Source organism: Trachypithecus francoisi, unplaced genomic scaffold (assembly GCF_009764315.1).
Source record: "Trachypithecus francoisi isolate TF-2019V2 unplaced genomic scaffold, Tfra_2.0 Lachesis_group12, whole genome shotgun sequence".
In the NCBI taxonomy this organism is placed as follows: domain Eukaryota; kingdom Metazoa; phylum Chordata; class Mammalia; order Primates; family Cercopithecidae; genus Trachypithecus; species Trachypithecus francoisi.
In genome coordinates this window covers 108,146,498-108,172,678 of record NW_022681457.1, presented here as the reverse complement: position 1 = coordinate 108,172,678, position 26,181 = coordinate 108,146,498, and the positions used below count along the sequence as shown (strand labels likewise).

Below are 26,181 nucleotides of genomic sequence, written 5' to 3'. Positions count from 1 at the left end.
TTTTTGAGAATGACTAACTCAATGTCAAAGTATTTCCTAGACCCTTATGAAATGACAGCTGTACTTCTGGTACAACTTGTTAACTGAGAAAATAGACAAAAGCCACTATGAAAAAGTGAATGCCCATTCTATCAATCACAAAGGCATTTCAGCAACAATTCTATGTACATGGATAAGAAATTTCCCCAATATAGAGAAAATCAGTGGGTGATACAGCTGCTCATCGGCTCATAATTATTGATTGCCCTTTAGGGGTGCTCAGCCTATAACTTAGGAAACAGATACATATAGAGAGAAGACTAATGAATTTCACAAACGTCTAATGAGTCTACCTTGTGTTTGTCCTAGGTACTATGTTAGAGCTTCGAATCGAGTGGGGAAGACAGGTAATAAATGGGTATAATAAACAATGGCAGCTACCAAGTACTGTGGAGAAACTAAAGCAAGCTGAGCAGATCGAGAGGCAGGGGCTGTTTACTATTTAAGAAAGGAGGCGGCCGGGTGCAGTGGCTCACGCCTGTAATCCCAGCACTTTGGGAGGCTGAGGCGGGTGGATCAAGAGGTCAGGAGTTCAAGACCAGCCTGGCCGACATAGTGAAACCCCATCTCTACTAAAAATACAAAAAATTAGCTGGGCATGGTGGTGGGTACCTGTGATCCCAGCTACTCAAGAGGCTGAGGCAGGAGAATTGCTTGAACCTGGGAGGCTGAGGTTGCAGTGAGCTGAGATCGCACCACTGCATTCCAGCCTGGGTGACAGTGAGAGACTCCTTCTCAAAAAAGAAAAAAAAAAAAGAAAGAAAGAAAGAAAAAGAAAGGAGGCAAGGGAGACCTCAGAGGAGGTGGCATTTAAGCAAAAACCTGAATGAGGTGTAAGAGTGAGCCAGGCCACGTATGCCCAGGGACCATTACAGACACGAGGAAGAGCAGATGCAAAATCCCTGAGGCGGGCATGACCTTGGCACAGGGGCCGGTGTGTCTGGAGAGGAGGTGGTGTGTGGCACAGCGGCCGGTGTGTCTGGAGAGGAGGAGGTGTGTGGCACAGCGGCCGGTGTGTCTGGAGAGGAGGAGGTGTGTGGCACAGCGGCCGGTGTGTCTGGAGAGGAGGAGGTGTGTGGCACAGCGGCCGGTGTGTCTGGAGAGGAGGAGGTGTGTGGCACAGGGGCCGGTGTGTCTGGAGAGGAGGAGGTGTGTGGCACAGCGGCCGGTGTGTCTGGAGAGGAGGTGGTGTGTAGCACACGGGCCGGTGTGTCTGGAGAGGAGGTGGTGTGTGGCACAGCGGCGTGTCTGGAGAGGAGGAGGTGTGTGGCACAGGGGCCGGTGTGTCTGGCCGGTGTGTGTGCGCAAGAATGAGAGCAGTGGGGGCTGAGCTCGCCCAGGCTTGCAGGGACACAGCGGACTCTGGATTTCTTCTAAGTGCACTGGGATGCCTTGGGAGTGACGAAGAGTGACAGAAAAGAGCAGAAGAGTGAGGTTCCTAAAAGGCCCCTCTGACTGCAGTGCACAGACAGACGGCAAGAAGGCTTAGTGGGGGCCCCAGTTAGGCTACTACAGTAGTGAAGAGATAGCAGTGGCCTCACCAAGGAGGTAGGAAACAGGTGAGAAGCGGTCAGATTAGGAATATGTTTTGGCAGAGCTGATCAACCAGATGTGTGTTGTGACAGAAGGAAAGGAGTCGAGGATGATACTAAGATCTGTGCCCAGAGACACTGGCCCAGTGGCGGTGCCACTTCCAGACAGGAGGAGGAGTGGCAGGAGGAAATTCCGTGGGGGGAATCGGAGTTCTGTTCTGGCCAATTATAGCTGAGATGTCTTGTAGAGATGGTAATTAAAGCCACAAGGTGGAACAAGATATCCATGGAAGCAGGTATTGGATAAACAAGAGAAGAAACCAATGGACTCAGAATCCCAGCTCCAAACTTAACACAGTGACCTCAGGCAAGCAATCTCTGAGTTTTAAACTGCTCACCTGTAAAACAGGAAAACCACCATAAATACGAGTGTTCAATGAGACAACAAGCAGATAGGAAGTGTTGCCCAAATACTGGCAAAAGTGGAATTAGATATGACTTCTCTAACACAGCTCTGTGACTGATACACAGTTAAAACAAAAGGAAAATGATGAACTAATAAAACAAAAACAAACCCAAGTGGCCTCTCCGTACCAGGGCAGCACAGGGCTCCTGCCAAAGAGGACAGCAGCTGGCCAAAGCCTTGGGAGGGCGGCTGACGGAAGCCAACGGAGCCGCAGCCTGGTCCAGTACGACAAACAAAAGTGCACAGGTGTTGCTTCTCTCTGGCTGCAGGCTTCCACCGTCAGGCCTTTGCTATGGTGCAGCTTAGGGCAGAAGGCCTGGGAACCCAAGTTCAATAGAGAAGGATTCGGGGGTCCAATCTCCATAATTGGTGGGCTGAGGGGATGGTGGAGTGGATGTTTACTTCAAAGTCCACTGCAAAGTGCCCGGGGCCCTGGGGTAAGGCTGGCTGTGAGCCCCAGCCCCTCAACCTTCACTGGGGAAGAAGGACAGTGTGATGAGTGCTGAATGGGTGCTGCCGAGTGCCAGCCTGGGAGGATGTGACCACACCTAAAGACAGACAAAGGCAAGAAAGACATTTGGGCAGGGGACAGCATAAGCAATGACAGCTGAGGGGCCAGGGGGAGAAGGGGGATCATGCCCCAGCACACAAGAGGAAGGAGGGGACAAAGTGATCGGAAACACAGCTGGAGAGCCAGGCTGGGACTAGGCACTTGGGCTGGGACCACACCAGGACTCAGTGACAACCTTGGCAGTCAGGAGCCACACTGCACCTTGAAAGGGGGAGATGAAGTCCCACTGGGCTGGATCCTTGGGATGGGAAAAATGGGATGATATCACCCCCAGGTGGCCCTAGAAGGGTTTAGCTGGTGCCAAGAATCCAACACACACATGATTCTTTCTGGCAGACTGCACAAATGACCCTCCCACTAAATACTGTTAAATCCTCTAAAAGTTTTAAGCACCTGTTCTTGGAGTAGCTCAAAGTCTCTTAAAATTTAGTATCTGACCCTTCCCAGTGGAAGGTGGGCCATGCCATCTGTCCAAAACTATAAGCCCAGGCTAAGAATGTATACATCTTACTTATTTTTAAAAGACAACGTCCACATTTCTGTAGGGTATACATGAAACTGGTAATGAGAAGCCCCTCAGGGGAGCAGGGGAAGTGGGGAAGGAGCTGAACTTTTCACTATATATCCTTTCTGTATTGTTCACCACTTGTAAACACTATCTATTAAAAAATTAAAACCGAGAAAGCTGAAGAAGAATGGAGAGAAAAAGAGGAGGGGAGGAAGGAAAGAATGAAGAGGGAAGGGAAGGAGGGAGGAGAGGGAGAGAGGAGATGGAGGGAAGGAGAGAGGAGATGGAGGGAAGGAGAGAGGAGATGGAGGGAAGGAGGGAAGAGAGGGAGGAGAGGGAGGGAAGGGAGGAAGGGAGGTCCCAGCTATCTGGGAGGCTGAGGTGGGCGGATCGCCTAAGCCCAGGAGTTTTGAGGCTGCCCCGAGCTATGATCATACCACTGCACTCCAGCATAGGCAACAGAGCAAAACTCTGTCAAAAAGTAAAAATAAAAAAGACGGCCGGGCGCGGTGGCTCAAGCCTGTAATCCCAGCACTTTGGGAAGCCGAGACGGGTGGATCACGAGGTCAGGAGATCGAGACCATCCTGGCTAACATGGTGAAACCCCGTCTCTACTAAAAAATACAAAAAAATAGCCGGGCGAGGTGGCGGGCGCCTGTAGTCCCAGCTACTTGGGAGGCTGAGGCAGGAGAATGGCACAAACCCGGGAGGCGGAGCTTGCGGTGAGCTGAGATCCGGCCACTGCACTCCAGCCCGGGCGACAGAGCGAGACTCCGTCTCAAAAAATAAATAAATAAATAAATAAAAAATAAAAAAGACAGGAAAGAAAGAAAATAAAAGGCTGCAAAGTCAGAGACCTAAGTCCTTTACTTCTACCTACCATAAAATCTTTAAGACATTTTCTACAAGATCTGGTGACTGAAAACTTCTCAAAGGAAAAAATTTCTCATGAGGGAAATGGAAAATTGTGGTAATGTGCACAGAGAATCAATGTATTACTCAGGAAAACAATATGAGCAAAAATTCCTTAAGGGGACGCCCCTAGCACAGCAGCTGGGGCTCTCGTGTTCAAATCCAGAGGAAGCCCCCTGACACCGCGATGAAACTGAAGTCCTTCTCCCTGGGACACACCCACACACAATTCAGCATGCAACTGTGCGGGGCTTGCTACTCCCAGGACCCAGTTAAAACACTCCTACCCTGGAATCCAGCCAAAGCTAGTTAAGTGCCTCAGGCAGGAGTACTTGAATCTCTGTACCTCAATTCCTCTTCTGTAAAATAGAGATGATGGCAAAAGTTTCTTCTTCATAAAGCTACTGCTGGCCACCATCATTTTATCATTACACATAAACCCATGCCAGGAAGGCTGATAAATTATAGAAAACATTTGGCTTGAAATTGTTTTTAATTTTTTAAAAAAGAAAAAAATATATATAGAAAAAACACAGCCCAATGCTGTCATCCTTGTCCTATCTTCCAAAAATGGATGTAAAAATCTCATCAGTAATCCAGGCACCCATGAAGTTTCAACCTGAAAAAAGGAAAAGGCCCCACACACTGCAATGCTTACTCCACTTGATAGGAATCAGAATGAAAGGCATAAATGCTTAATACTTGATGGTAACCGCCACCTTCTTTCTACAAAGGACACAAGGACTGCAGAAGCAAAGAGGCTTTCATTGAGGAAGAAGAACATGACAATCACAAGGGAAGGGCTAGATGCCCCATGATACTCTTTAAGATCAAGAATTCAAGCCAAAAGAAAAAAGCAGGTTAAGTATGAACTGGAAATGGATATAGCTGGACTTCCATGTAGTACAGGCTCTTCAAGTGTGACTGACTTTTTCTGGGTTTGTATCCTCGTTAGGATTAGGTAATTGCCAAGGTCCCTTGTAGTGATAAGATGTAATACATGCTTCAGCCTGGGCAACATAGCGAGACCCCATCTCCACAAAAAAATACAAAAACTAGCCAGGTGTGCTGGTGCGTGCCTGTGGTCCCAGCTACTTGGGAGGCTGAGGCGGGAGGATCACCTAAGCCCACAAGGTCGAGGCTGCAGTGAGCAGTGATTGCACCACTGCACTCCAGCCTGGGCAACAGAGTGAGACCCCCCCATCTCGAAAAAAGAAAAAAGATTTAAGAAATACTGCATAAATGAATGAATGATATCATTAATGAGACTGCCATGCATTCGAAGTATAACAGATGCAGTGTGACAATTAAAATGAGGCATTTACCTAGCAGTTAGCAGATTTTTTCCACTTAAAACTTTCCCTACAGTATTATCTTTAAGATTTCCAACTATGAACATGAACTGTACAGGACATGAACACCAACTATGAAATACATATGGTAGAAGCCAACATCAGATTTTATATTTCTTATTCCAAATAGGATTAAGCTAAGATTCTATAAAACTTCACTGGGAAACAACTCAATGAGTAAGAGAATATTTTAGAGGAATATTTTGGGGATCCCAAAGCCTTAAGTTGGGGCTCAATAATCAGTGGTCAAGACTCAATGTCTCAGTTTCCAGTGATGTTGAAAAACTGCTGGGCTTCTCAATCTGGATGCAGAAGTGCTGTCCTACAGCAGAGTTTTTAGAAGCAGCCCAGTAAGGATTAGGAGAGGCTCAGGGGCACAGGGCTCCCCTTCAACAAACAGTGGGGCTGACCTCCAGCCCCTGAAATCCCTACCGTCTGCGGCTGCGATGAATCAGCAAAGCTGCTCCCAGGCCAAGCCTTGAAACGGAAGGCTTGCAACCCTGGCTGGTTTCCCACCAGCCGCTTTGAAGTGCAAACTTCTGAGAGAAACTTGGAGACCACCCCCAAGTGTGGCCTGGCTCCTGGTCCTAATAAGACCAAGGAAGTGAGGGGAATGGGATGGAGAGGGAGGCACAGCTAGTGATGACAGGGGGTGGGGTCCCAGTGGAGAAGTATATTTTACTATGTTAATATATATGCTTTATCAGTAAACCGGGAGAGGTGGCTCATGCCTCTAATCTCAGCACTTTGGGAGACGGAGGCAGGAGGATTGCCTGAGCTCAGGAGTTGAAGACCAGCCTGGGCAACATGGTGAGATCCCATCTCTACAAAAAATCCAAAATAATTTAGCCGGGCATGGTGGCATGTGTCTATGGTCCCAGCTACTTGGGAGGCTGAGGTGGAAGGATCACTTGAGCCTGGGAGGTTGAGGCTGCAGTAAGCTGAGATTGTGGCACTGCCGCTCCAGCTTGGGTGACAGTGCGAGACCTTACCTTGAATAAAATAAAAAATAAAATAAAATGAAATAAAAATTGTGAGTCCTGGTAAGAGACTGCGGGTGGAACTGTGCCGTGTGCAGAGAGGAAACTCAGCCTTGCTAATAACAGCTCCATCTGCCGAGACTCCAGGGGATGTTACTGGCAAGAGAAACTCACGGGGCTGGTTGTTTCCCGTGCAAACAGACCCTAACCCACAGCAGCCATGAAGGGAGTAAGGGCCAGAGCTGCTGTGGTGCCCCACCCACAGTGTTTCACACTTCCATGCGCCTCACCAGTACTCACAGTGATCCTGGGAGGAGGAACTAACACAGCTACCCGCATTGAGCAGATGAGCAAATCACAGTTTAAGAGCTTGTTGCTGACCTAGGTTGCACTGCCCTGCCCACATTCAAGGCCAAGTCCATCATACTCTGAAAACTGTGCCCTTTCCACTACAGAAAAGGACAAAACTTCTGTGGACAAACACAGAATAGCAGGTTCATCAGATTCTGAGCCTGTACCAAACGGATACATTCTCTGTCATCACAGGCACATAACAATCTCTCTTCCTTATACTAATGAGTGCTATAAAACATCGTATAAAACCCAGAAGTAGCTGGCTATGGTGGCACATGCCTGTAGTCCCAGCCACTCGAAAGGCTGAAGCAGGAGGATCACTTGCAGCTGGGAGTTCAAGGCTGTAGTGAGCTTTGACTGCACCGATGAACAACCACTGCACTCCAGTCTGAGCAACACAGTGAGACCCTGTTTCTAAAAAAAATTTAAAAAATAAAAAAAAATCCAAGGCTGGGCACAGTGGCTCACACTTGTGATCCCAACACTTTGGGAGGCCAAGGCAGACAGATTGCTTGAGCCCCGGAATTGGAGACTACCCTGGACAAGATAGTGAGAACCCATTTCTATAAAATATATAAATTAATTTTAAAAAGCTCACACAGGCCGGGCGCAGTGGCTCAAGCCTGTAATCCCAGCACTTTGGGAGGCCGAGACGGGTGGATCACGAGGTCAGGAGATCGAGACCATCCTGGCTAATACGGTGAAACCCTGTCTCTACTTAAAACTACAAAAAACTAGCCGGGCGACAAGGCGGGCGCCTGTAGTCCCAGCTACTCGGGAGGCTGAGGCAGGAGAATGGCGTGAACCCGGGAGGCGGAGCTTGCAGTGAGCTGAGATCCGGCCACTGCACTCCAGCCTGGGTGGCAGAGCAAGACTCCGTCTCAAAAAAAATAAAAAAAATAAAAAAATAAAAAGCTCACACAATCCAGAAGTGAACATTACTAAGCAGTAATATATTCAGAGTTTGCTGCTGCCAGATGAAATGCAAAATTAAAACTAGGAAACAACTCCATTTCTGGCAAAGGTACCCTGGCCAATTCTCCTACTGCCAGCAGTCACAAATGCTGAATAAAAAGTATAAGACATCTTTTAAAATGCATCCAAGATTGGGAATGATAGTAAGAGGAATTAAAAATAAATTAAAATATATCAAAGAACTGACAGGTCAGTAAGTAATACGGAGAGGTCAAAACAGAGAGCAAGTGGGACTTTGAGACCGGGTTTCAAGGAAAGACATTGGCAGAACTGGGCAAGATCGAGCCCCACCCTCCACCCCATTCCCAGGGGGAGGTCCCACGGGACCTCGGTGGAAAGAAGACAATATGGAAACAGCCTATATCAAATCGTGGTGCCCAGCGGGGGAGAGAAACATCTTCCCTGAGAATGTATAATGATTCGCAGTCCCCCAAAAGGACTACAGCCCAAATTTACGCCTTATAAAACCCATATTTCAGACAGATGCAAGTGATCCCAGAAAGAAAGTATTAAACACAAGAAGGAAGGAAGAACAATGCAAATAGTAGATATAAGTGAGCAAACCTAAACAAATGCTGAATAATGATGCTCATAAAAGTTGTAAAAGGACTGGCACAGTGGCTCACACCTCTAATCCTAGCACTTTGGGAGGCCAAGGCAGGAGGTTTGCTTGAGTCCAGGAGTTCAAGACCAGCATGTCTTTACCAAAAGAGACCCTGTATTTACCAAAAAAAAAAAAAAAAAGTGAAAATTAGCAGGGTGTGGTGGCGAGTGCCTGTGGTCCCAGTTACTCGAGAAGCTGAGGCAGGAGGATTGCATAAGCCTAGAAGGTCAAGGCTGCAGTCAGCTGTGATTGTGCCACTGCACTCCAGCCTGGACAACAGAGTGAGACCCTGTCTCTAGAGAGAGAGAGAGAAAAAAAAATGCTTAAAAAGAACTAAAATACACACCTACCGAATAAAAGTGGAAGAGGAAGTGACAGGAATTAAAGTGTTCTCAGATCCTCACTGTTTGAGAGTAAGGTATAAAGACACTGACTACATTTAGACTTTGATAAGTTATATAAATTGAAAGCTATACCACATTTATGGATCAGATGACTCAACATCACAAAAATGTCAACTCTACCCAATTTTATATACTATAAACTCAATGCAATTCTAATAAAACATACCAACAATTGTTACGGCATTTGACACGCATAATCTAACATGACAATGAGGCCAGGCAAGATGGCTCATGCCTGTAATCCCAACATTTTGGGAGGCTGAGGCGGGAGGACTGCTTGAGCCCAGGAATTCAAGACTAGCTTGGGCAACATGGTGAAACTCTGTCTCTACAAAAAAGACAAAAACAGCTGAGCATGCTGGCATATGCCTCTAGTCTCAGCTACTTGGGAGGCTGAGGTGGAAGGATAGCTTAAGCCTGGGAGGTCAAGGCTGTAGTGAGCCAAGATTGTACCACTGCACTACAGCCTGGGTGATAGAGCGAGACCCTGTCTCAGAAAAAAATAAAATGAATATGGAAGAGCAATGGGCCAAGGATTTACTAGACACCAGGTCACCAGTTTTCTAAAATGATGTATTTTACAAGTCAGTGTGGTATTTAAAGAGACAGAACAGGCCGGGCATGGTGGTTCACGCCTGTAATCCCAGCACTTTGGGAGGTTGAGATGGGTGGATCATGAGGTCAGGAGTTCAAGACCAGCCTGGCCAAGATGCTGAAACCCCATCTACTAAAAATAAAAAAAAAATTAGCTAGGTGTGGTGGCACGCATCTGTAATCCCAGCTACTCAGGAAGCTGAGGCAGGAGAATCGCTTGAACCTGAGAGGTAGAACTTGCAGTGAGCCGAGATCGTGCCACTCCAGCCTGGGCAACAGAGCGAGACTCTGTTTCAAAAAAAAAAAAAAAAATTCTGTTCATCAAAAACAGAAAATAAAATCCTACAGTGAAAAGACAAGCCACAAACTGGAAGTGGGTAGTTATAACACATATAACTGACAAAGAATTAGTATCCAAAATAAGAAATAAAAAAAACAAAAAACTAACAAAATGTCTACAAACCAACCAATAGAAAAATGAGCAAGACAATGTTTCCGAGAAGGTGAAATCTGAACGATCAGTAAGCAATGAAAAGATGCCCAACTCAGAACCAGGAAAATGCAAATCAAAACCACATGAGATGTCATTGTACGCCCACCAGATAAGTAAAAATGTTGAAGTCTGAAAATACCATTGTTGAGAGGATATGAGGCAAACGGAATTGTTGAAGGGTAAACTGGGGAAACCGTTTTGGAAACAACTTGGCATTATCTGGTTAAGTTGAAGACGCACATACCCCGTGACTCAACTCCACTCCCAGCTGCAGCCCCTGGAGAGGCTGTGCATGCATGTCCCGGGAATGTGAACAGCGGCGCTGTTTGTCTCAGCAAAATACTGGACACAACCCAAATGTCCCCCAACAATAGAAAGGATAAATAAATTCTCATACAATGGAACATTATTCATCTGTGAAAATGAAATACCACTCTATGCAATGTGGATTAATGTCAAGGCACTGAAGAAAACAGTATGATTATATTAAGTTCAAAAACCTGCAAAATTAAACGGTACATTGTTTAGCAATACAAACACGTGGTAAGACTATAAAGAAAAGTAAAAGAGTGATGAAAGCAAAACTCAGGGATGACTTGGGCCGGGTGAGATCAGGGAGGGGACACAGGGAACTCCAAAGGTAACAGTAAGTTCTTTTTGAAAACTGGGTAATGGATACATGGAAGATGTTTCTTGTATCCTTATTCTTTACACTGAACACGTTCTTTTGTACGGAGTTAACATTTAACAAAAACGATTTACAAAGTTAAACAACTTCTTTCTTACTTTAAACAATGTTGCCAAGCATTAGTTTGGGCTGCTGACTGAGTCACAGTAACTGGGGAAAATCCCTGAGGGGCCCACATGGCCCTGAGACTACAGAAATGAGAAGTGCTTTGCTCTCTGAGCTCTGGTGATACAGCTTCCCATGGGGCAGGTTGGTGAAATTCAAGTGGAGCCTGCCATTCAGGACAGGAAAGTGACTGCTTAGGTTAATAAGTTCCAGTATAGGAAGTGGTGCGGCTGGGGTGGGGAGAACAGATTTTACTGCCAGACCTTTCAAGACCAGAAGCTGAGTAGATTTTTGATGTTACAATGAACCCACCAAGCCTGCTTTCTGGCCTGTTCTCCACTCGCAGCGGGAATTCCCACCTCTGAGCCTCTGTCCACACTGCTGTTTAGACATGAGTGAACAACTCTCAATTCTAACCATGCCCTTTGCTTCCTTCCTTTGAAACCCAGCCCTAAGAACCATCTCTCTTCAATTCATAACAAGCATGTTTGAATCCAAGAGCCTAAGCCCCAGTTTTCTACACGTATTTGTGCTGACTGCGTTACTGAGGTCAACCTTAATCACCCAGGGACTGTCAAGCTATTGATGTCCATAAGGAGTCCCTGTGCTGGCATTCCACACACACGTTTGCAGCAAAGCTCAATCACTCTGAGCCACAGTACTTACTCTCTGACCTCTCTTATTTCAACCATTTAAAAATTGTGGCCACGGGAGGCTGAGGTGGGAGGATCACTTGAGCCCTGGAGGTCGAGGCTGCAGTGAGCTACAATCCCAGCACTGCACTCCAACCTGGGCGACAGAGCGAGACCCTGTCCCAAAAATTAAAAAAATTTAAAAAAACCGCAGCCAGCAAAAGAAGTAGATTATGATCTCCAGGACAATATGTGTTGTACACAAAATGTATTTGGAGTTTTTTGTTTTCATTAAAGCTGAGGTCCCTCCCTACTGTGATGTCAAATGTCAAACCCAACAATGGGTCACCCCACAGGACACCACCCCTGCTCGCACCTCTAATCCCAGTCCTTTGGGATGGCGTGGGTAGGTGGATCACTTGAGCCCAGGAGTTCAAGACCAGCCTGGGCAACATGGCAAAACCCTATCTCTACAAAAAACAGAAAAATTAGCTAGGTGTGGTGGTGTGTGCTAGTAGTCCCAGCTACTTGGGGGCTGAGTCAGGAAGATCGCTTGAGCCAGGGAGGTCGAGGCTGCAGTGCACTATGACAGCTCCACTGCTCTCTAGCCTTGGCCACAGAGCAAGGTCCTAACTTAAAAAAAAAAAAGTTATATGAGGCTGGGTTTGGTGGTTCAAGTCTATAATACCAGCACTTTGGAAGGCTGAGGCAGGAGGATTGCTTGCGCCCAGGAGTTTGGGACCAGCCTGGGTAACACAGTGAGATTCTGTCTCTACCAAAAAAAAAAAAAAGTTTCCTGGGAGGAGAGGGTGGTAACTTACTTTCCACAGGTACACCCTTGAGAACCTTCCCTTGTGCATGCATTCCCATACCAAATGTTGTTTTCTTCCTAAACTCTGCATATTTTCTTCTTTGACCCTCAAGAGTCTTCTTCTATCAAATAACAGTAATTACGGAGCCAGGGACTCCACTAAGCACTTTACATGCATGACCTTACTAATAATTCCACCCAATAAAGTTATATTCAAGGTAACTATCATCCTCATTTTACAACTGAGGAAACTGAGGGTTAGAAAGGTCAAGTACTTGGCCCAAGGGCATACAGCTAGTAATTATAAGAAGCAAACATGAGCCCAGATATGCCTGGCTTAGGATTTTATGTTCCTAACTGCTACCCTATACTGCAGGGGTTTCTTAACTGGGGGTGATTTTGTGCCAGGAGATATTTGGCAATATCAGGAGACATTCTGGAGTGTCACCACTGGAGAAGAGTTACTACTGGCATCTATAGGTGGAGGCCAGAGATGCTACAGGAACCCACCCCCCACAACAAAGACTTATCTGGCCCCAAATGTCAGAAGTGTCAAGGTTGGGAAACCCTGCTATACTGGAACAAGACAAAAAGACAGAGAAACCGTCTTCTGACCAAAACTCTCACAGTTAAGGTCAGAGTTCACCATGTCTAGTTCCCATATGACAGTCAAATGCCCAATAAACAAGCAGCATGCCCAGCCCTCAATCACATGGAGTTTTCTCCAGCCCCAAATGCCATTTCCTCCTCAGCCAATCAAGACTGATCATCCACTCATCCAACATTTGCTGAGCACCAGCTGTGTGCCAGGAAACAAGCTACACAGAGGCAGTACCAGGATAAATAAGACCCTGTCCCTGCATCCAAGATGCTGGCAGTCTCATGGAAAGACAGGCAAGGAAACCTAGGATCATAATTAAGGTGAAAATGTGTCAATAGAGATCAAAAACAGGATGCTAAGAAATCGCAGGGGAGGGGCTCCAAACTCACTCGGGTTGGGGGAAGTGGAAATGGCTCAGAAAAGGCTTCCCAGAAGCATCTGGACTTGAAGGAATTAAACAGGTAGAGAGAATCCTCAAAACACTCCTTACCAGATCTCAGGATGTGGTCTCTGAGTATCCAAGGTTTGATTACTTTAATTAGAAAGCTTGGGGGAACTCTCCCGGAAAACAGGGGGGAGCACAGAGCAGTCCTTGACCCTCCATGCAAAACCTGGATAGCCCCTGCCACAGAGCAGGATGGCAACCTGGCTTCCCCACAGGTTTGGGCCTTCCTCAACTTCAATCCTGACTGGTCTCCAGCTTCCAACTAGCCTGTACCTTGCAGCAGGAGGAAAGTAACATTTCATAAATGTCCACGATACCAGGGGTCCCCAACCCATGGGCCATAGACCACTACTGATCTGTGGCCTGTTAGGAAGTGGGCTGCATGGCAGGTGAGCGGTGGGCGAGTGAGCAGGCAAGTGAGCGAAGCTTCATCTGTATTTACAGCCGCTCCCCATTGCTCGCCATTATCGCCTGAGCTCCGCTTCCTGTCAGACTGGCAGCAGCATTAGATAGTCACAGGAGCTCAGTCCCTATTGTGAACTGCACATGTGAAGGGATCTAGGTTGTGTGCTTCTCATGAGAATCTAATGCCTGATGATCTGTCACTGTCTTCCATCAACCCCAGATGGGATCGTCTAGCTGCAGGAAAAGCAGCTCAGGGCTCCCACTGATTCTACATGATGGTGAATTGTACAATTATTTCATTATAATGTAATAATAATAGAAATAAAGTGTATAGTAAATGTAATGTATTTAAGTCAACCCAAAACCACCTCCCACCCCTACCCCTCAGCCTCCTGTCCATGGAAAAACTGTCTCCTACAAAACTGGTCCCTGGTGCCAAAAAGGTTGGGGGTTATGGGCCGTGCCATGGCTGGTGGTCCCGGGTGCATGGGGGTCAAGGGGCACGAGGCAGCAGTGTGGGGACTCCGGGTCCCAGAGGATGCCCATGGGGTGGGAGGTGTGAGGCCACTGCCTGCCAGGGGCTCGGAGAGCAGGTGGAGCAGGGCGGGGAGATGATAAATTGACCATTATCTCAGGATGTCTCTTTCTGGCTGCCAATATCTTCGCCATCACCAGCATCACTAACCCAGACTGGCTCGACACCAGGGAGTCTGTGGGAGCACTCACTGTGGGCCTCGTGGGACAGCGTCAAACCATCCATGGACGAGAGGGGGTGTGCATCCCTCCCCGGCTTCCCTTGGAGTGGGTCACCACACTGTTTTTTATCATGGGAATCATTTGACTGTCACACGTGGTTTGCTGGTGGCTTCCCCCTGGGGAAGAGAAGCTACAATATATGTTCAACGAATAGCATTCACTGGAATGATGCTTTTCTGTATGGCTGCCCTCATATTTCCAATAGGATTTTACATCAGTGAAGTTGGAGGTCAATCTTATACATTACCCACAACACAGTAGCTGGGTTATCCTATGTACTTATTGTCTTATCAATTTTTTTTTTTTTTTTTTGAGATGGAGTCTCGCTCTGTCGCCCGGACTGGAGTGCAGTGGCCAGATCTCAGCTCACTGCAAGCTCTGCCTCCTGGGTTTACGCCATTCTCCTGCCTCAGCCTCCCGAGTAGCTGGGACTACAGGCGCCAGCCACCTCGCCCGGCTAGTTTTTGTATTTTTAGTAGAGACGGGGTTTCAGCGTATTAGCCAGGATGGTCTCGATCTCCTGACCTCGTGATGCGCCCGTCTCGGCCTCCCAAAGTGCTGGGATTACAGGCTTGAGCCACCGCGCCCGGCCGTCTTATCAATTTTCTTTACAATAGTAGGACTTCTATGTGCTGCAAAGTTTATTTGCCAGGCTGATGAATGTCTAAAGTGCTATTATTTTTTATTTTTGGAGGGTGAGGAGGACAAAGGCGAGACATCTCAGCATCCTCTCATGGGAAGATGCTCAGATGAAACTGATGCTCAGAAGAAAAAACAATGCTTTGATTTGCTCTCACTATGGACTTAAAAAAAGAAAAAAGAGGCCGGGCGCGGTGGCTCAAGCCTGTAATCCCAGCACTTTGGGAGGCCGAGACGGGCGGATCACGAGGTCAGGAGATCGAGACCATCCTGGCTAACACGGTGAAACCCCGTCTCTACTAAAAAATACAAAAAACTAGCCGGGCGAGGTGGCGGGCGCCTGTAGTTCCAGCTACTCGGGAGGCTGAGGCAGGAGAATGGCGTAAACCCAGGAGGCGGAGCTTGCCGTGAGCTGAGATCCGGCCACTGTACTCCAGCCTGGGCGACAGAGCGAGACTCCATCTCAAAAAAAAAAAAAAAAAAAAAGCCTTTTTATTTATTTATTTATTTATTTATTTTGAGACAGAGTCTCACTCTATCGCCCAGGCTAGAGTGCAGTGGTGTGATCTCAGCTCACTGCAACCTCCGCCTCCTGGGTTCAAGCGATTCTCCTGCCTCAGCCTCCCAAGTAGTTGGGACTACAGGCACCTGCCACCACACCTAGCTAATTTTTTTTTTTTTTTTTGAGACGGAGTCTCGCTCTGTCGCCCAGGCTGGAGCACAGTAGCACGATCTTGGCTCACTGCAACCTCCACTTCCCAGGTTCAAGTGATTGTCCTGCCTCAGCCTCCCGAGTAGCTGGGATTACAGGCGTCTGCCACCGTGCCTGGCTAATTTTTGTATTTTTAGTGGAGGCGGGGTTTCACCATGTTAGTCAGGATGGTCTCGATCTCCTGACCTCATGATCCACCCGCCTTGGTCTCCCAAAGTGCTGGGATTACAGGCGTGAGCCACCACATTCGGCCAGGAGAGCCTTTTCCATAACCAAATACAGACAATACTGACTAAATCTCCTGAGCATATTCAGGCAGTCAGGTCTGCACTGTGACAGCAACCTAGAGAAGGAGAATGCTTTCTACTGAAAAGCATGTGGCCCTCTGTGACTCGGTTGTTCCATTTTTAATGTCTAATGATTCATGAGAGGAACAAAAAGAAGTCGAAGTAGTTATGTATCACGTGGACCAGAGGGATGCAAGAGAAGTTCATGTGGGGCTGGCCTCACCTCCTGAGAAATCAGTGTTCACAACTTCCTTGTCATAGTATGAGCCTTTGGCACCATTACTGCACCAAGAAGCCAATAGATCAAAATTTGTTTGCTAACATGTATGTACAAATTCTGAAATTCCCTATTCTCTGTGTATGAAAAAAAAAAATCAAACACTAAGACATGTTTTGGGTAGGTGGGTGGGTGGGGGAAACCTTCTGTCTGTCTCTCTCTATATATATGTATCTATATATATACAATATATATTTTGCCGACAGGAAAAAAAAAAGAAACGAAAAGGTTGGGGAACGCTGCACTATGCAGCAAACCCTGTGAATTACCTGCCTGACCTCAAGTAATTCTCCAAACAATTCTGTGAGGTAGATGTTGTCATCCCTATTTTACAGATGAGGAAACTGAGGCTCAGAGATGAAACTGAGTAAAAGGGCTTGCTGTCTGATGTGTCAGAAGACAATCTTGTGATTAGGAAAATTAATAGTCATTAGGGTTTTTTTTTTTTAACTCCTTGGGACAGTTTCAGAAGGAACTGACTATCAGGACACAGAGCCACTCAACGGGAGGGCAGATTCACACCTGACTCCAGAGTCTTAGCTGCCTCTATCTGTCCAAGGGGAATTTTACAGTGATCAGTCCAAAATGTGCCGTTCGCAGCATCTTCACCCCGCCAAGGAAAGCCTTCCAGCGCCAGTGCAACCTCCCTCTGTGTGCAATACCCTCTACCAGCCCTCCAAAGTATTTCCTGCATTGCATTGTGAGGATACACATGGCTGGGAGCACCTGCTCCCGGGATTCAGTCTTACTCGTGCCAGCATGCCTAGCACCCAGCACAATGCCTGACACATGTTGGACACAGAAACAATGAATGGATAAATAAGCCTGGCCTCCCTGGGCCCAAGCCCTGTAAACCTACCCAAAGCCAGAGCAGCTTGCCTTGGGGACTCAGTGGACCTCCCCTCAGGCGGGGATCACACCCCCAAGACAGTAATCCAGACAGACTGAAAACAGAGAAGGTTCTCTCAGCCAGCTTTTTCTCCAGCACTGAAACAGTCATAATCTGTTCTTTAGCTGTGCACCAGATGCAGGAACTGGCTTATGTCTGGGAACCATGTTATACAAAAATGCCTCCTTAAACATTAGAACCTTAAAAGGAATGAGTGTGTGCTCGCTGCTCTGTTTCCCTTTTTGCCCTAGGGAGATCATACATGATGGCAGGAGTTACAGCAGCCAGCCTGGACCATGAGGTGGAAGCCTAAGTCTGAGTAAGAAAAGCCACATTATCAAAGGAATCCTGCTCCCAGATGATCTCACAGAACACAGCAAGCTGCCCTACCAGCTCTGGACTGCGTACTTTCAGAATGTTGAGGAGCAAGGAATAAGCTTCTCTTTCCGCCACTGTAGATTTCACCTAACTAAAGATGTGAGCATTGCCCGGTGATCACCCACTCTGGCCTCTCTTTGTAGGTAAAACAATAATAGTAATATCAACAATTTCCCAACCAAACTGTAACTGGGATTTTGTCACTACTGTATAATTTTGAAGAAAAGGCTATCAGGAAAGAATCATTTGAATCATGTTGAACCTAGAGAAGAAGGACAAACTGATCTGATTTGTTTCATCCTTGAGTATTACAGACATACCTCAGATTTCCAGATAGCCCAGGCTACTCTTTTCTGACAGTTTGCCTGTGTAAACTCCAGCTTGGCTCCCCTCCTCCGGCTCATTACCTGAATCAATGATATACAAGTGGAAAATCTGATGAGAACCTAAAGGGTACCTGCTCCCTCAGAGCTGCCCTTTCATGCATCCAGCAAACATAGACAAATACAGAGTGCTGAGCACAGAGCCTGGCCCAAGGAAGTGCTGAATAAATAGCCTGCTCTGTGCCGGACAACATGCTGACACTGGGACACAAAGATGCACAGACTCAGCCTCAGGCCCTGCTCTCAGGATCTGCTGCTGAGTGAGAGACAGGACACAATGCTGAGAAGCAACAAATGATGAGGTTTGTACCCAAGCATTATTGCAGCATTGGCGCTGCTCTGGGATATCCTGGACACTTTGTTTCTCATTGCGTACTCTACCCTAGGCGAGCTCATCCCCTCCCATGACTTCAGTGACCTTTGATGGTGACAACTGTTAGATCACCACTGAACAGGTGCACTTGAATGCTTTACAGGCATTCAACTCCAACATGTTCAAAACTAAACATATCTGCCCTCCCCCAAATCTGCTCCCTGTACTGCTCCCTATCACATGGAGCAGCATCCAACACCTATCAGTCAAAAACTGGGGTGATCCTGACTCCCTCCTGCCCCTAACTCTCATCAAACTAATCACCAAATTGTGTCAATTCTATCTCTAAAACCATCTCTCCTCACTCTCTGCCTCTAATTCACATCTTTATTTCTCACTTGGATTATTCTAGCAGGCTCTTAATTAGCCTACAGGCCCACTCCCTTTGATACATTCTTCACTTAGCCAGAGAGAGCTTCCTAATCCACAAATCTGATTCGTGGCCAGGCGTGGTTGCACATGCCTATAATCCCAGTACTTTGGGAGGCTGAGGCGCGAGGATCATTTGAGGCCAAGAGTTCGAGACCAGTCTGGGCAACACAGTGAGAACCCATCTCTACTGAAAATTTAAAATATTAGCCAGGTGTTGTGGTGCACGCCTGTAGTCCCAGCTAGTTGGGAGGCTGAGGCAGGAGGATCGCTTGAGTTCAGGTCGAGGCTGCAGTGAACTATGATTATGCTGCCACTGCACTCCAGCCTGGGTGATAGAGCAAGTCTTAGTCTCAAAAAACAAACAAACAATCTGATTCTTTTATTTCAGGCTGGAAATAAAAGAATCCTCACACCTCAGCTTTCCGAGAAGCTGGGACCACCAGAGGTGTGCTCCACCATGCCCAGCTTTTTTTTCTTTCTTTTCTTTCTTTCTTTCTTTTTTTTTTTATAAGGATGGGGTCTTGCCATGTTGCCCAGGCTTGTCTCAAACTCCTGGGCTCAAGCAATCATCCCACATTGGCCTCCCAAAGTGCCAGAATTACAGAGTAAGCCACCACACCTGGCCACAGATCTGATTCTTAAATGGCTTCCCATTAACCTAAAATGTAAAGTCCTTAACTAGGTTTACAACGTCCCCTAAGACCAGACCACGGCTTGCTGCTGCTGCTTCTTTTTTTTTTTTTTTTGAGACGGAATCTTGCTCCGTGGCCCAGGCTGGAGTACAATGGCGCCATCTGGGCTCACTGCAACCTCTGCCTCCGGAGTTCAAGCGATTCTCATACCTCAGCTTCCCCAGTAGCTGGTACTACAGGCGCTCGCAAGCACGACCGGCTAATTTTTGTATTTTTAGTAGAGACGGGGGTTTCACCATATTGGCCAGGGTGGTCTCGAACTCATGACCTCAAGTGATCTGCCGGCCTGGGTCTCCCAAAGTGCTGAGATTACAAGCGTGAGCCACTGCGCCCGGCCCAGTCTGCTTCTTTATTTAACCTGATCTCTCTTTCTCCTCTCTGCAAAGATGAGTTTTCTCGCAAACTACACCCTCAACTGAGAATACTCGTTTTTCTGCCTCACTCCCCTGAGCTTCCCTTAGATCTTAGTTTTCTGGCGGACAGAAGCCTCCCGGGAGTCCCCCTTGGCTGAGTGATGTGTCTCTGTGCTCCAGATGAAGGAGGGCTTTCTGCCCTCGCAGCAGTATCAGAATTGCTGATTTACCTGTATGTCTCCCACATGGGTCTCTGAGCTCTGGGTGACGATGGGGATACAATTAATAACAGCAACAAACACACAGCATTTGCTTTGTGCCCATAAGTGTTCTAGGAACCTCATTTCCCCTTTATTACAATCTTAGGAGGCAGATTTTATTACCATCTCTGATTAAAGGCTGAGTAAACCCAGGCAGAAAGAAAAAGCCAAAAGTGCTTAAGGTCACAGCAGGGAGTGGGGATTCAAACCCCGCAGCTGGGCTCCACGGTTCAAACTCCTAACCGCTACTGCAGGATCGAATCCGTCCGCATCACTCGCTCTAGCTTCAGCATCTATCAGGTGCTGAACCACCGTCCGTAGGACGAATGAATGAATGAAATGATTTTATACAGGGACAGCGTCGGCCTCCTCTCTTGTCAGCTCCTCCTAGGCCCGGGCAGCCTCGCTCCCTCCCGCCCCGGCCGGCCGACCGGAGCTGCCCCGGCACTGCGCTCCCTCGCGGCCGCAGAACGCCCACCCTCTACAGCGCGCGGGGTCAAGGGGCGGTGACAGCCGGGCGGCGGGGGCGGAGATGCTACCAGCTGGGGTGTCATCCAGCCCGGGAGGTGACACGCGCCCCTTCGCCCGGGCGGTCGCTCTGGCCGCCCACTCCCCGCCAGCACGCCCGGCGACGCCCCCTGCCCCGCCACCCCACAATCTCCCGCCCGGCGGTGTCCCCTCAGCCCCGGTTCGGATCCCATTCCACTTTCCTCCCCTCCCCCACACAACCGTCACCGGCGTCCCACCGCGCCCCATCCTCTGTCGCCTCCACCCCGGCTCCTGGGACTTCCCCAGCCCCGGGCGATTGTTGACCCTCACCTGCCATGTCCCGGACCCCACCGCAGAGGGAGGTGCATCACGGCCGCGAGAAGGCCGGGGACAGCACTACAGAGCAGACAAAGGGCGCCGCCATGTTAGAGTCGGGCGGAACCGACCTCGCAGGCTTCCCGGCTGCAACTTCCGGCGCATGCGCAGCGTCCTCGCTAGGCGAGCGCCCATAGACAGACGCATGCGCCTAGCTGTCCAAAAGTTCCACCTTACAATACTTCTGCGCTGAGTTGTCCTCATTGTACCCCTGCCTTGGTTTCTCTTCCAAATACAACAGTAACATCATGTGTTCAGCTCTTACTGTGTGCCAGGCACTGTGTTAAGCGCTTTACATGCATTATCTCTTTAAATCCTCTCACCAATTATAAGATAGTATTATTCTCCTAATTTTAAAAAAGGGGAAACAGACTCAAAAAGTGTAAATGAATTGTCCAGGGTCACATATTCTTGTAAGTGGTGGACCGGAGATGTGAATCTACTTGCGGCTTCAAAGCTGCAGATCCCAGTTGTGTTTTTCTACCTTCCGAACCGAACATTATCCCCTTCCCTGATTATCTTGGACGTGAATAAAGGTGTCTGAAAACAAAAGTGTCTGCAGATTTGCACGGCCCCTCTGTGGCCCCTCTTCTACCTTTTTGGTAGCTCTAGGCCACTGGCTTCTCCACTTTCTCACAGCCTGAGGGCTTTCTTCTTTATTTACTGCTAGGTCTGATTATTTTCCATAATCTATAATTTTAACAACACTCTTGCCACTACTATAAGGTCTTTGCTCCCTTGTCTTTTTGTCACATGGGTTTGGTAAGAAAACCAACGCTGTGTGAATCCAACTGCACCTTTTCTCTTTGTTTGCTCCCAAACAGCCAAGCACAGCTGAAGAAAGTAGGCAGTGGCGAGACTGTTCCCTAGAGATTCATGTCCACTAGCCTTCAGTGGGACTGCAACATATGCCAATCTGGCAACTCACTCCTGTCTTCACAATGGCTAGAGAAACAAAAAAGCCCAGCAGTCGACCCCTTCTTGTCTTTTTTTTTTTTTTCCTTTTTGAGACGGAGTCTCGCTCTGTCGCCCAGGCTGGAGTGCAGTGGCGCGATCTCGGCTCACTGCAAGCTCCGCCTGCCGGGTTTACGCCATTCTCCTGCCTCAGCCTCCGGAATAACTGGGACTACAGGCGCCCGCCACCTCGCCCGGCTAATTTTTTTTATTTTTAGTAGAGACGGGGTTTCACGGCGTTAGCCAGGATGGTCTCGATCTTCTGACCTCGTGATCTGCCTACCCCGGCCTCCCAAGGTACTGGGATTACAGGCGTGAGCCAGCGCGCCCGGCCGTCTTTTCTTTTCTTTTTCTTTTTCTTTTTTTTAGATGGGGAATCGCTATGCTGCCCAGGCTAGCCTGAAACCCCTAGGCCCAAGCACCCCATTTCAGCCTCCCCAGTAGCTGAGACTACAGGCATGTGCACCCACAACTGGCTAACTTCACCCATTCTTTTTAATCATATTTTTAGTTTTTATTTCAGTAGTTTTGGGGGAACAGGTGGTGTTTGGTTGCGTGGATAAGTTCTTTAGTCATGATTTCTGTGAATTTGGGGGACCCATCACCCAAACAGTGTACATTGTACCCAAGATGTAGTCCTTTATCCCTCACCTCTCCCACCCTTCCCCCTGAGTTCCCAAAGTCCATTGTATCGTTCTTATGCCTTTGCATCCTCATAGCTTAGCTCCCACTTAAAAGTGAGAACATACGATATTTGGTTTTCCATTCCTGAGTGACTTCATTTTGAATAATGGTCTCTAGCTCCATCCAGGTTGCTGCAAATGCCATTATCTCATTCCTTTTTATGGCTGAGTATTATTCCATGTTATATATATACCACATTTTCTTTATCCACTCACGCACTGATGGGCATTTGAGCTGGTTCTATATTTTTGCAATTAGGAATTGTGCTGCTACAAACATGTGTGTGGAAGTGTCTTTTTTGTATAATGACTTATTTTCCTCTGGGTAGATACCCGCTATTGTGATTGCTGGAGCTAATGGCAGATTTACTTTTAGTTCTTTAAGGAATCTCCGTACTGTTTTCCATAGTGATTGTACTAGTTTACATTCCCACTAGCAGTGTAAAAGTGTTCCCTTTTCACCACATCCATGTCAACATCTATTTTTATTTTTTTATTTTTTAATTTTTTTTGGAGACGGAGTCTTACTCTGCCGCCCAGGCTGGAGTGCAGTGGCCGGATCTCAGCTCACTGCAAGCCCCGCCTCCTGGGTTTACGCCATTCTCCTGCCTCAGCCTCCCAAGTAGCTGGGACTACAGGCGCCCGCCACGTCGCCCGGCTAGTTTTTTATATTTTTTATTAGAGACGGGGTTTCACCGTGTTAGCCAGGATGGTCTCGATCTCCTGACCTCGTGATCCGCCCGTCTCGGCCTCCCAAAGTGCTGGGATTACAGGCTTGAGCCACCGCGCCCGGCCTATTTTTTTTTTATTTTTGATTATGGCCATTCACGCAGGAGTAGGTATCGCTTTATGGTTTTGATTTGCATTTCCCTGATAATTAGTGATATTGAGCATTTTTTCACATGTTTGTTGGCCATTTGTGTATCTTCTTTTAAGAATTGTCGGGCAGGGCATGGTGGCTCATGCCTGTAATCCCAGCACTTCGGGAGGTCAAGGAGGGCAGATCACCTGAGGTCAGGAGTTCGAGACCAGCCCGGTCAACATGGCGATATCCCATCTCTACTAAAAAATACAAAAAAACAAAGCCAGCATCATGGTGGGCACCTGTAGTTCCAGCTACTCAGGAGGCTGAGGCAGGGAGAATTGCTTGAGCCCGAGGTTGCAGTGAGCTGAGATTGTGCCACTGCACACTAGCCTGGGTGACAGTGCGAGACTCCATCTCAAAAAAAAAAAAAATTGTCTATTCATGTCCTTAGCATGTGACTTTTTGATAGGATTATTTGCTTTTTTCTTGCTGATTTGTTTGAGTTCCTTGTAGATTCTGGATATTAGTTCTTTGTTGGATGCATAGTTTGTGGAAATTTTCTCCCACTCTATGGGTTGTTTGTTTACTCTGATGATTATTTATTTTGCTGTGCAGAATCTTTTTAGTTTAATTAGGTCCCATTTATTTATTTTCATTTTTGTTGCATTTGCTTTTGGGTTCTTAGTCATAAAGTCTTTGCCTAAGCCAATGTCCATAAGAGTTTTTCCAGTGTTGTCTTCTAGAATTTTTACGGTTTCAGGTCTTAGATTTCAGTCTTTGATCTATCTTGAGTTGATTTTTGTGTAAGGTGAGAGATGAGGATCCAGTTTAATTCTTCTACATGTGGCTTGCCAATTATCACAGTACCATTTATTGAATAGGGTGTCCTATCCCCACTTTACGTTTTTGTTTGCTTTGTTGAAGATCCACTGGATGTAAGTATCTGGCTTTATTTCTGGGTTCTCTTTTCTGTTCCATTGGTCTATGTACCTACTTTATTCCAGTACCATGCTGTTTTGGTGACTATAGCCTTGTAGTATAGTTTGAAGGTGCATAATGTGATGCTTCCAGATTTGTTCTTTTTGCTTAGTCTTGCTTTGGCTATGTAGGCCCCTTTTTGGTTCCATACTTCCCCACTTCTTAAAAAAAATTTTTTTTTTTTTAATCATGGTAAGGAAACATGAGATCTGTCCTCTTAAGAATTTGTTCTTTCTCTTCAACTTTTATTTTAAGTTCAAGGATACATGTGCAGAATGTGCAGGATGTGCAGGTTTGTTACATAGGTGGTAATATATGACCCATGTTTACTTTAGGTTGAACTAATGTTTGGACTTAGCATTTAAATATATTACAGGCCAGGTGTGGTGGCTCATGCCTGTAATCCCAGCACTTTGGGATGCCAATGCAGGAGGATCGCTTGAGACTGGGAATTGGAGACAAGCCTGGGCAACATAGTGAGACTCCCCCCGATCTCTGCTAAAAATAAAAGCTTAGCTGGGCATGGTAATGCATGCCTGTAATCCCAGCTACTTGGGAGGCTGAGAGGAGGATCACTTCAGCCCAGGAGTTCGAGGCTGCAGTGAGCTATGATTGTGCCACTGCATTCCAGCCTGGGTGACAAACCAAGACCCTGTCTCTAAAAAAATCTTTAATAAATGTATTATAATTAGGCCCTATATGTCAAAGGTCTTTTTCAGAGCACAAAAGCATTCAAGTGCACAGCCTCTGTAAACTGGCCAGAACCAGTCAATGAATGGTGGTCTTCTTAGCTGGAGAAAGTTACTGAAATCAACTTCTTTGTCCCAACCTGTAGTTATGGCTGGTGGAACAGGGGTTCCAGTCATCGTCTGTGAGCTGAACGAGTCATAATTGTTTTAATACTGTTTATCTTGAGGCAAGTACTCATTTAGCTGCGACAGAAAATGAAAAACCTTGTGGCAATTGAACATAGTTTATTCTTTAAGGTAGGGGTGCATGGCTTAACCCTTGCCTGGCACAGCCTTGGGTCCTGTCTATAATTTGGGATTTTATTGCCACAGTCTGTTCTGTTAGTCTTATTGTCTCTATTTTAACTTTAATGCTCATCAGTTGTTATGTCTAAAACACAAATAGAGCCAGGTGTAATGTAATCCCAGCACTTTGGGAGGCTGAGGCAGATGGATCACTTGAGGTCAGGAGTTCGAGACCAGCCTGGCCAACATGGTGAAACCTGTCTCTACTAAAAATACAAAAATTAACTGGGCATGGTGGCATGCACATGTAATCCCAGCTACTTGGGAGGCTGAGGCGGGAGAATCTCTTGAACCCAGGAGGCGAAGGTTGCAGTGAGCCAAGATTGCGGCACTGTACTTCAGCCTGGGGGACAGAGCAAGACTGTCTCAAAAAATAAATAAATAAATAAATAACACTAATAGGTATATCAAGGTGTGTTGTATTAATCCATTTTCATGCTGCTAATAGAGACATACCCAAGACTGTGTAATCTGTAAAGGAAAGAGGTTTAGTTGACTCACAGTTCGGCATGACTGGGGAGGCCTCAGGCAACTTCTAATCATGGTGGAAGGGGAAGCAAACACATCCTTCTTCACAAGGCTGTAGCAAGAAGGAGAATTAGCAAAAGGAGGAAAAGCCCTTTATAAAACCATCAGAAAGGCCGGGTGTGGTGGCTCATGCCTGTAATCCCAGAAGTTTGGGAGGCCAAAGCGGGTGGATCACTTGAGGTCAGGAGTTCCAGGCCAACATGTTGAAACTCCATCTCTGCTAAAAATAGCGAGTCTCCATCTAAAACAAAAACAAAGACAAAACAAAACATCGGATGTCCAGAGAACTCACTCTCACTCACTATCCTGAGAACAGCAGCATGGGGGTAATCACCCCCATGATTCAATTACCTCCTACTGGGTCCCTCCCACAACACGTGAGGTTTATGGAAACTACAATTCAAGATGAGATTTGGGTAGGGATACAGCCAAACTATATCACGTGTCTAACGTCCCACCCTGTTGTAGCTGGAAACTCAGTCTCTAAGGTTTT

The 26,181-nt window shown here is 47.1% G+C and overlaps 1 protein-coding gene and 1 long non-coding RNA gene across 5 annotated transcripts in view; one reads left to right on the top strand and one right to left on the bottom strand.

The window, feature by feature from the left end:
• ZBTB17 (zinc finger and BTB domain containing 17) overlaps positions 1-20,811 on the bottom strand; it is a 35,415-nt gene extending 14,604 nt beyond the window's left edge. For 2 of the 4 annotated variants that reach the window (XM_033228170.1, XM_033228172.1), the window contains exons 1-2: positions 20,662-20,811; positions 17,730-17,816 (exon numbers count right to left, since the gene is read on the bottom strand). Coding sequence is in view for 2 of the 4 variants with exons in the window: in XM_033228169.1 (XP_033084060.1) it covers positions 20,662-20,668 (7 nt within the window). In the remaining 2 variants the exon portion in view is untranslated. The remainder of the gene's footprint in view (positions 1-17,729; positions 17,817-20,661) is intronic. The other 2 variants (XM_033228169.1, XM_033228171.1) reach the window with 1 other exon arrangement.
• On the top strand, positions 744-2,108 carry LOC117093244. The gene is made up of 2 exons (XR_004441074.1): positions 744-990; positions 1,299-2,108. It is a non-coding gene; the product is annotated as an uncharacterized LOC117093244 (long non-coding RNA).
• Positions 20,812-26,181: the final 5,370 nt, after the last annotated feature.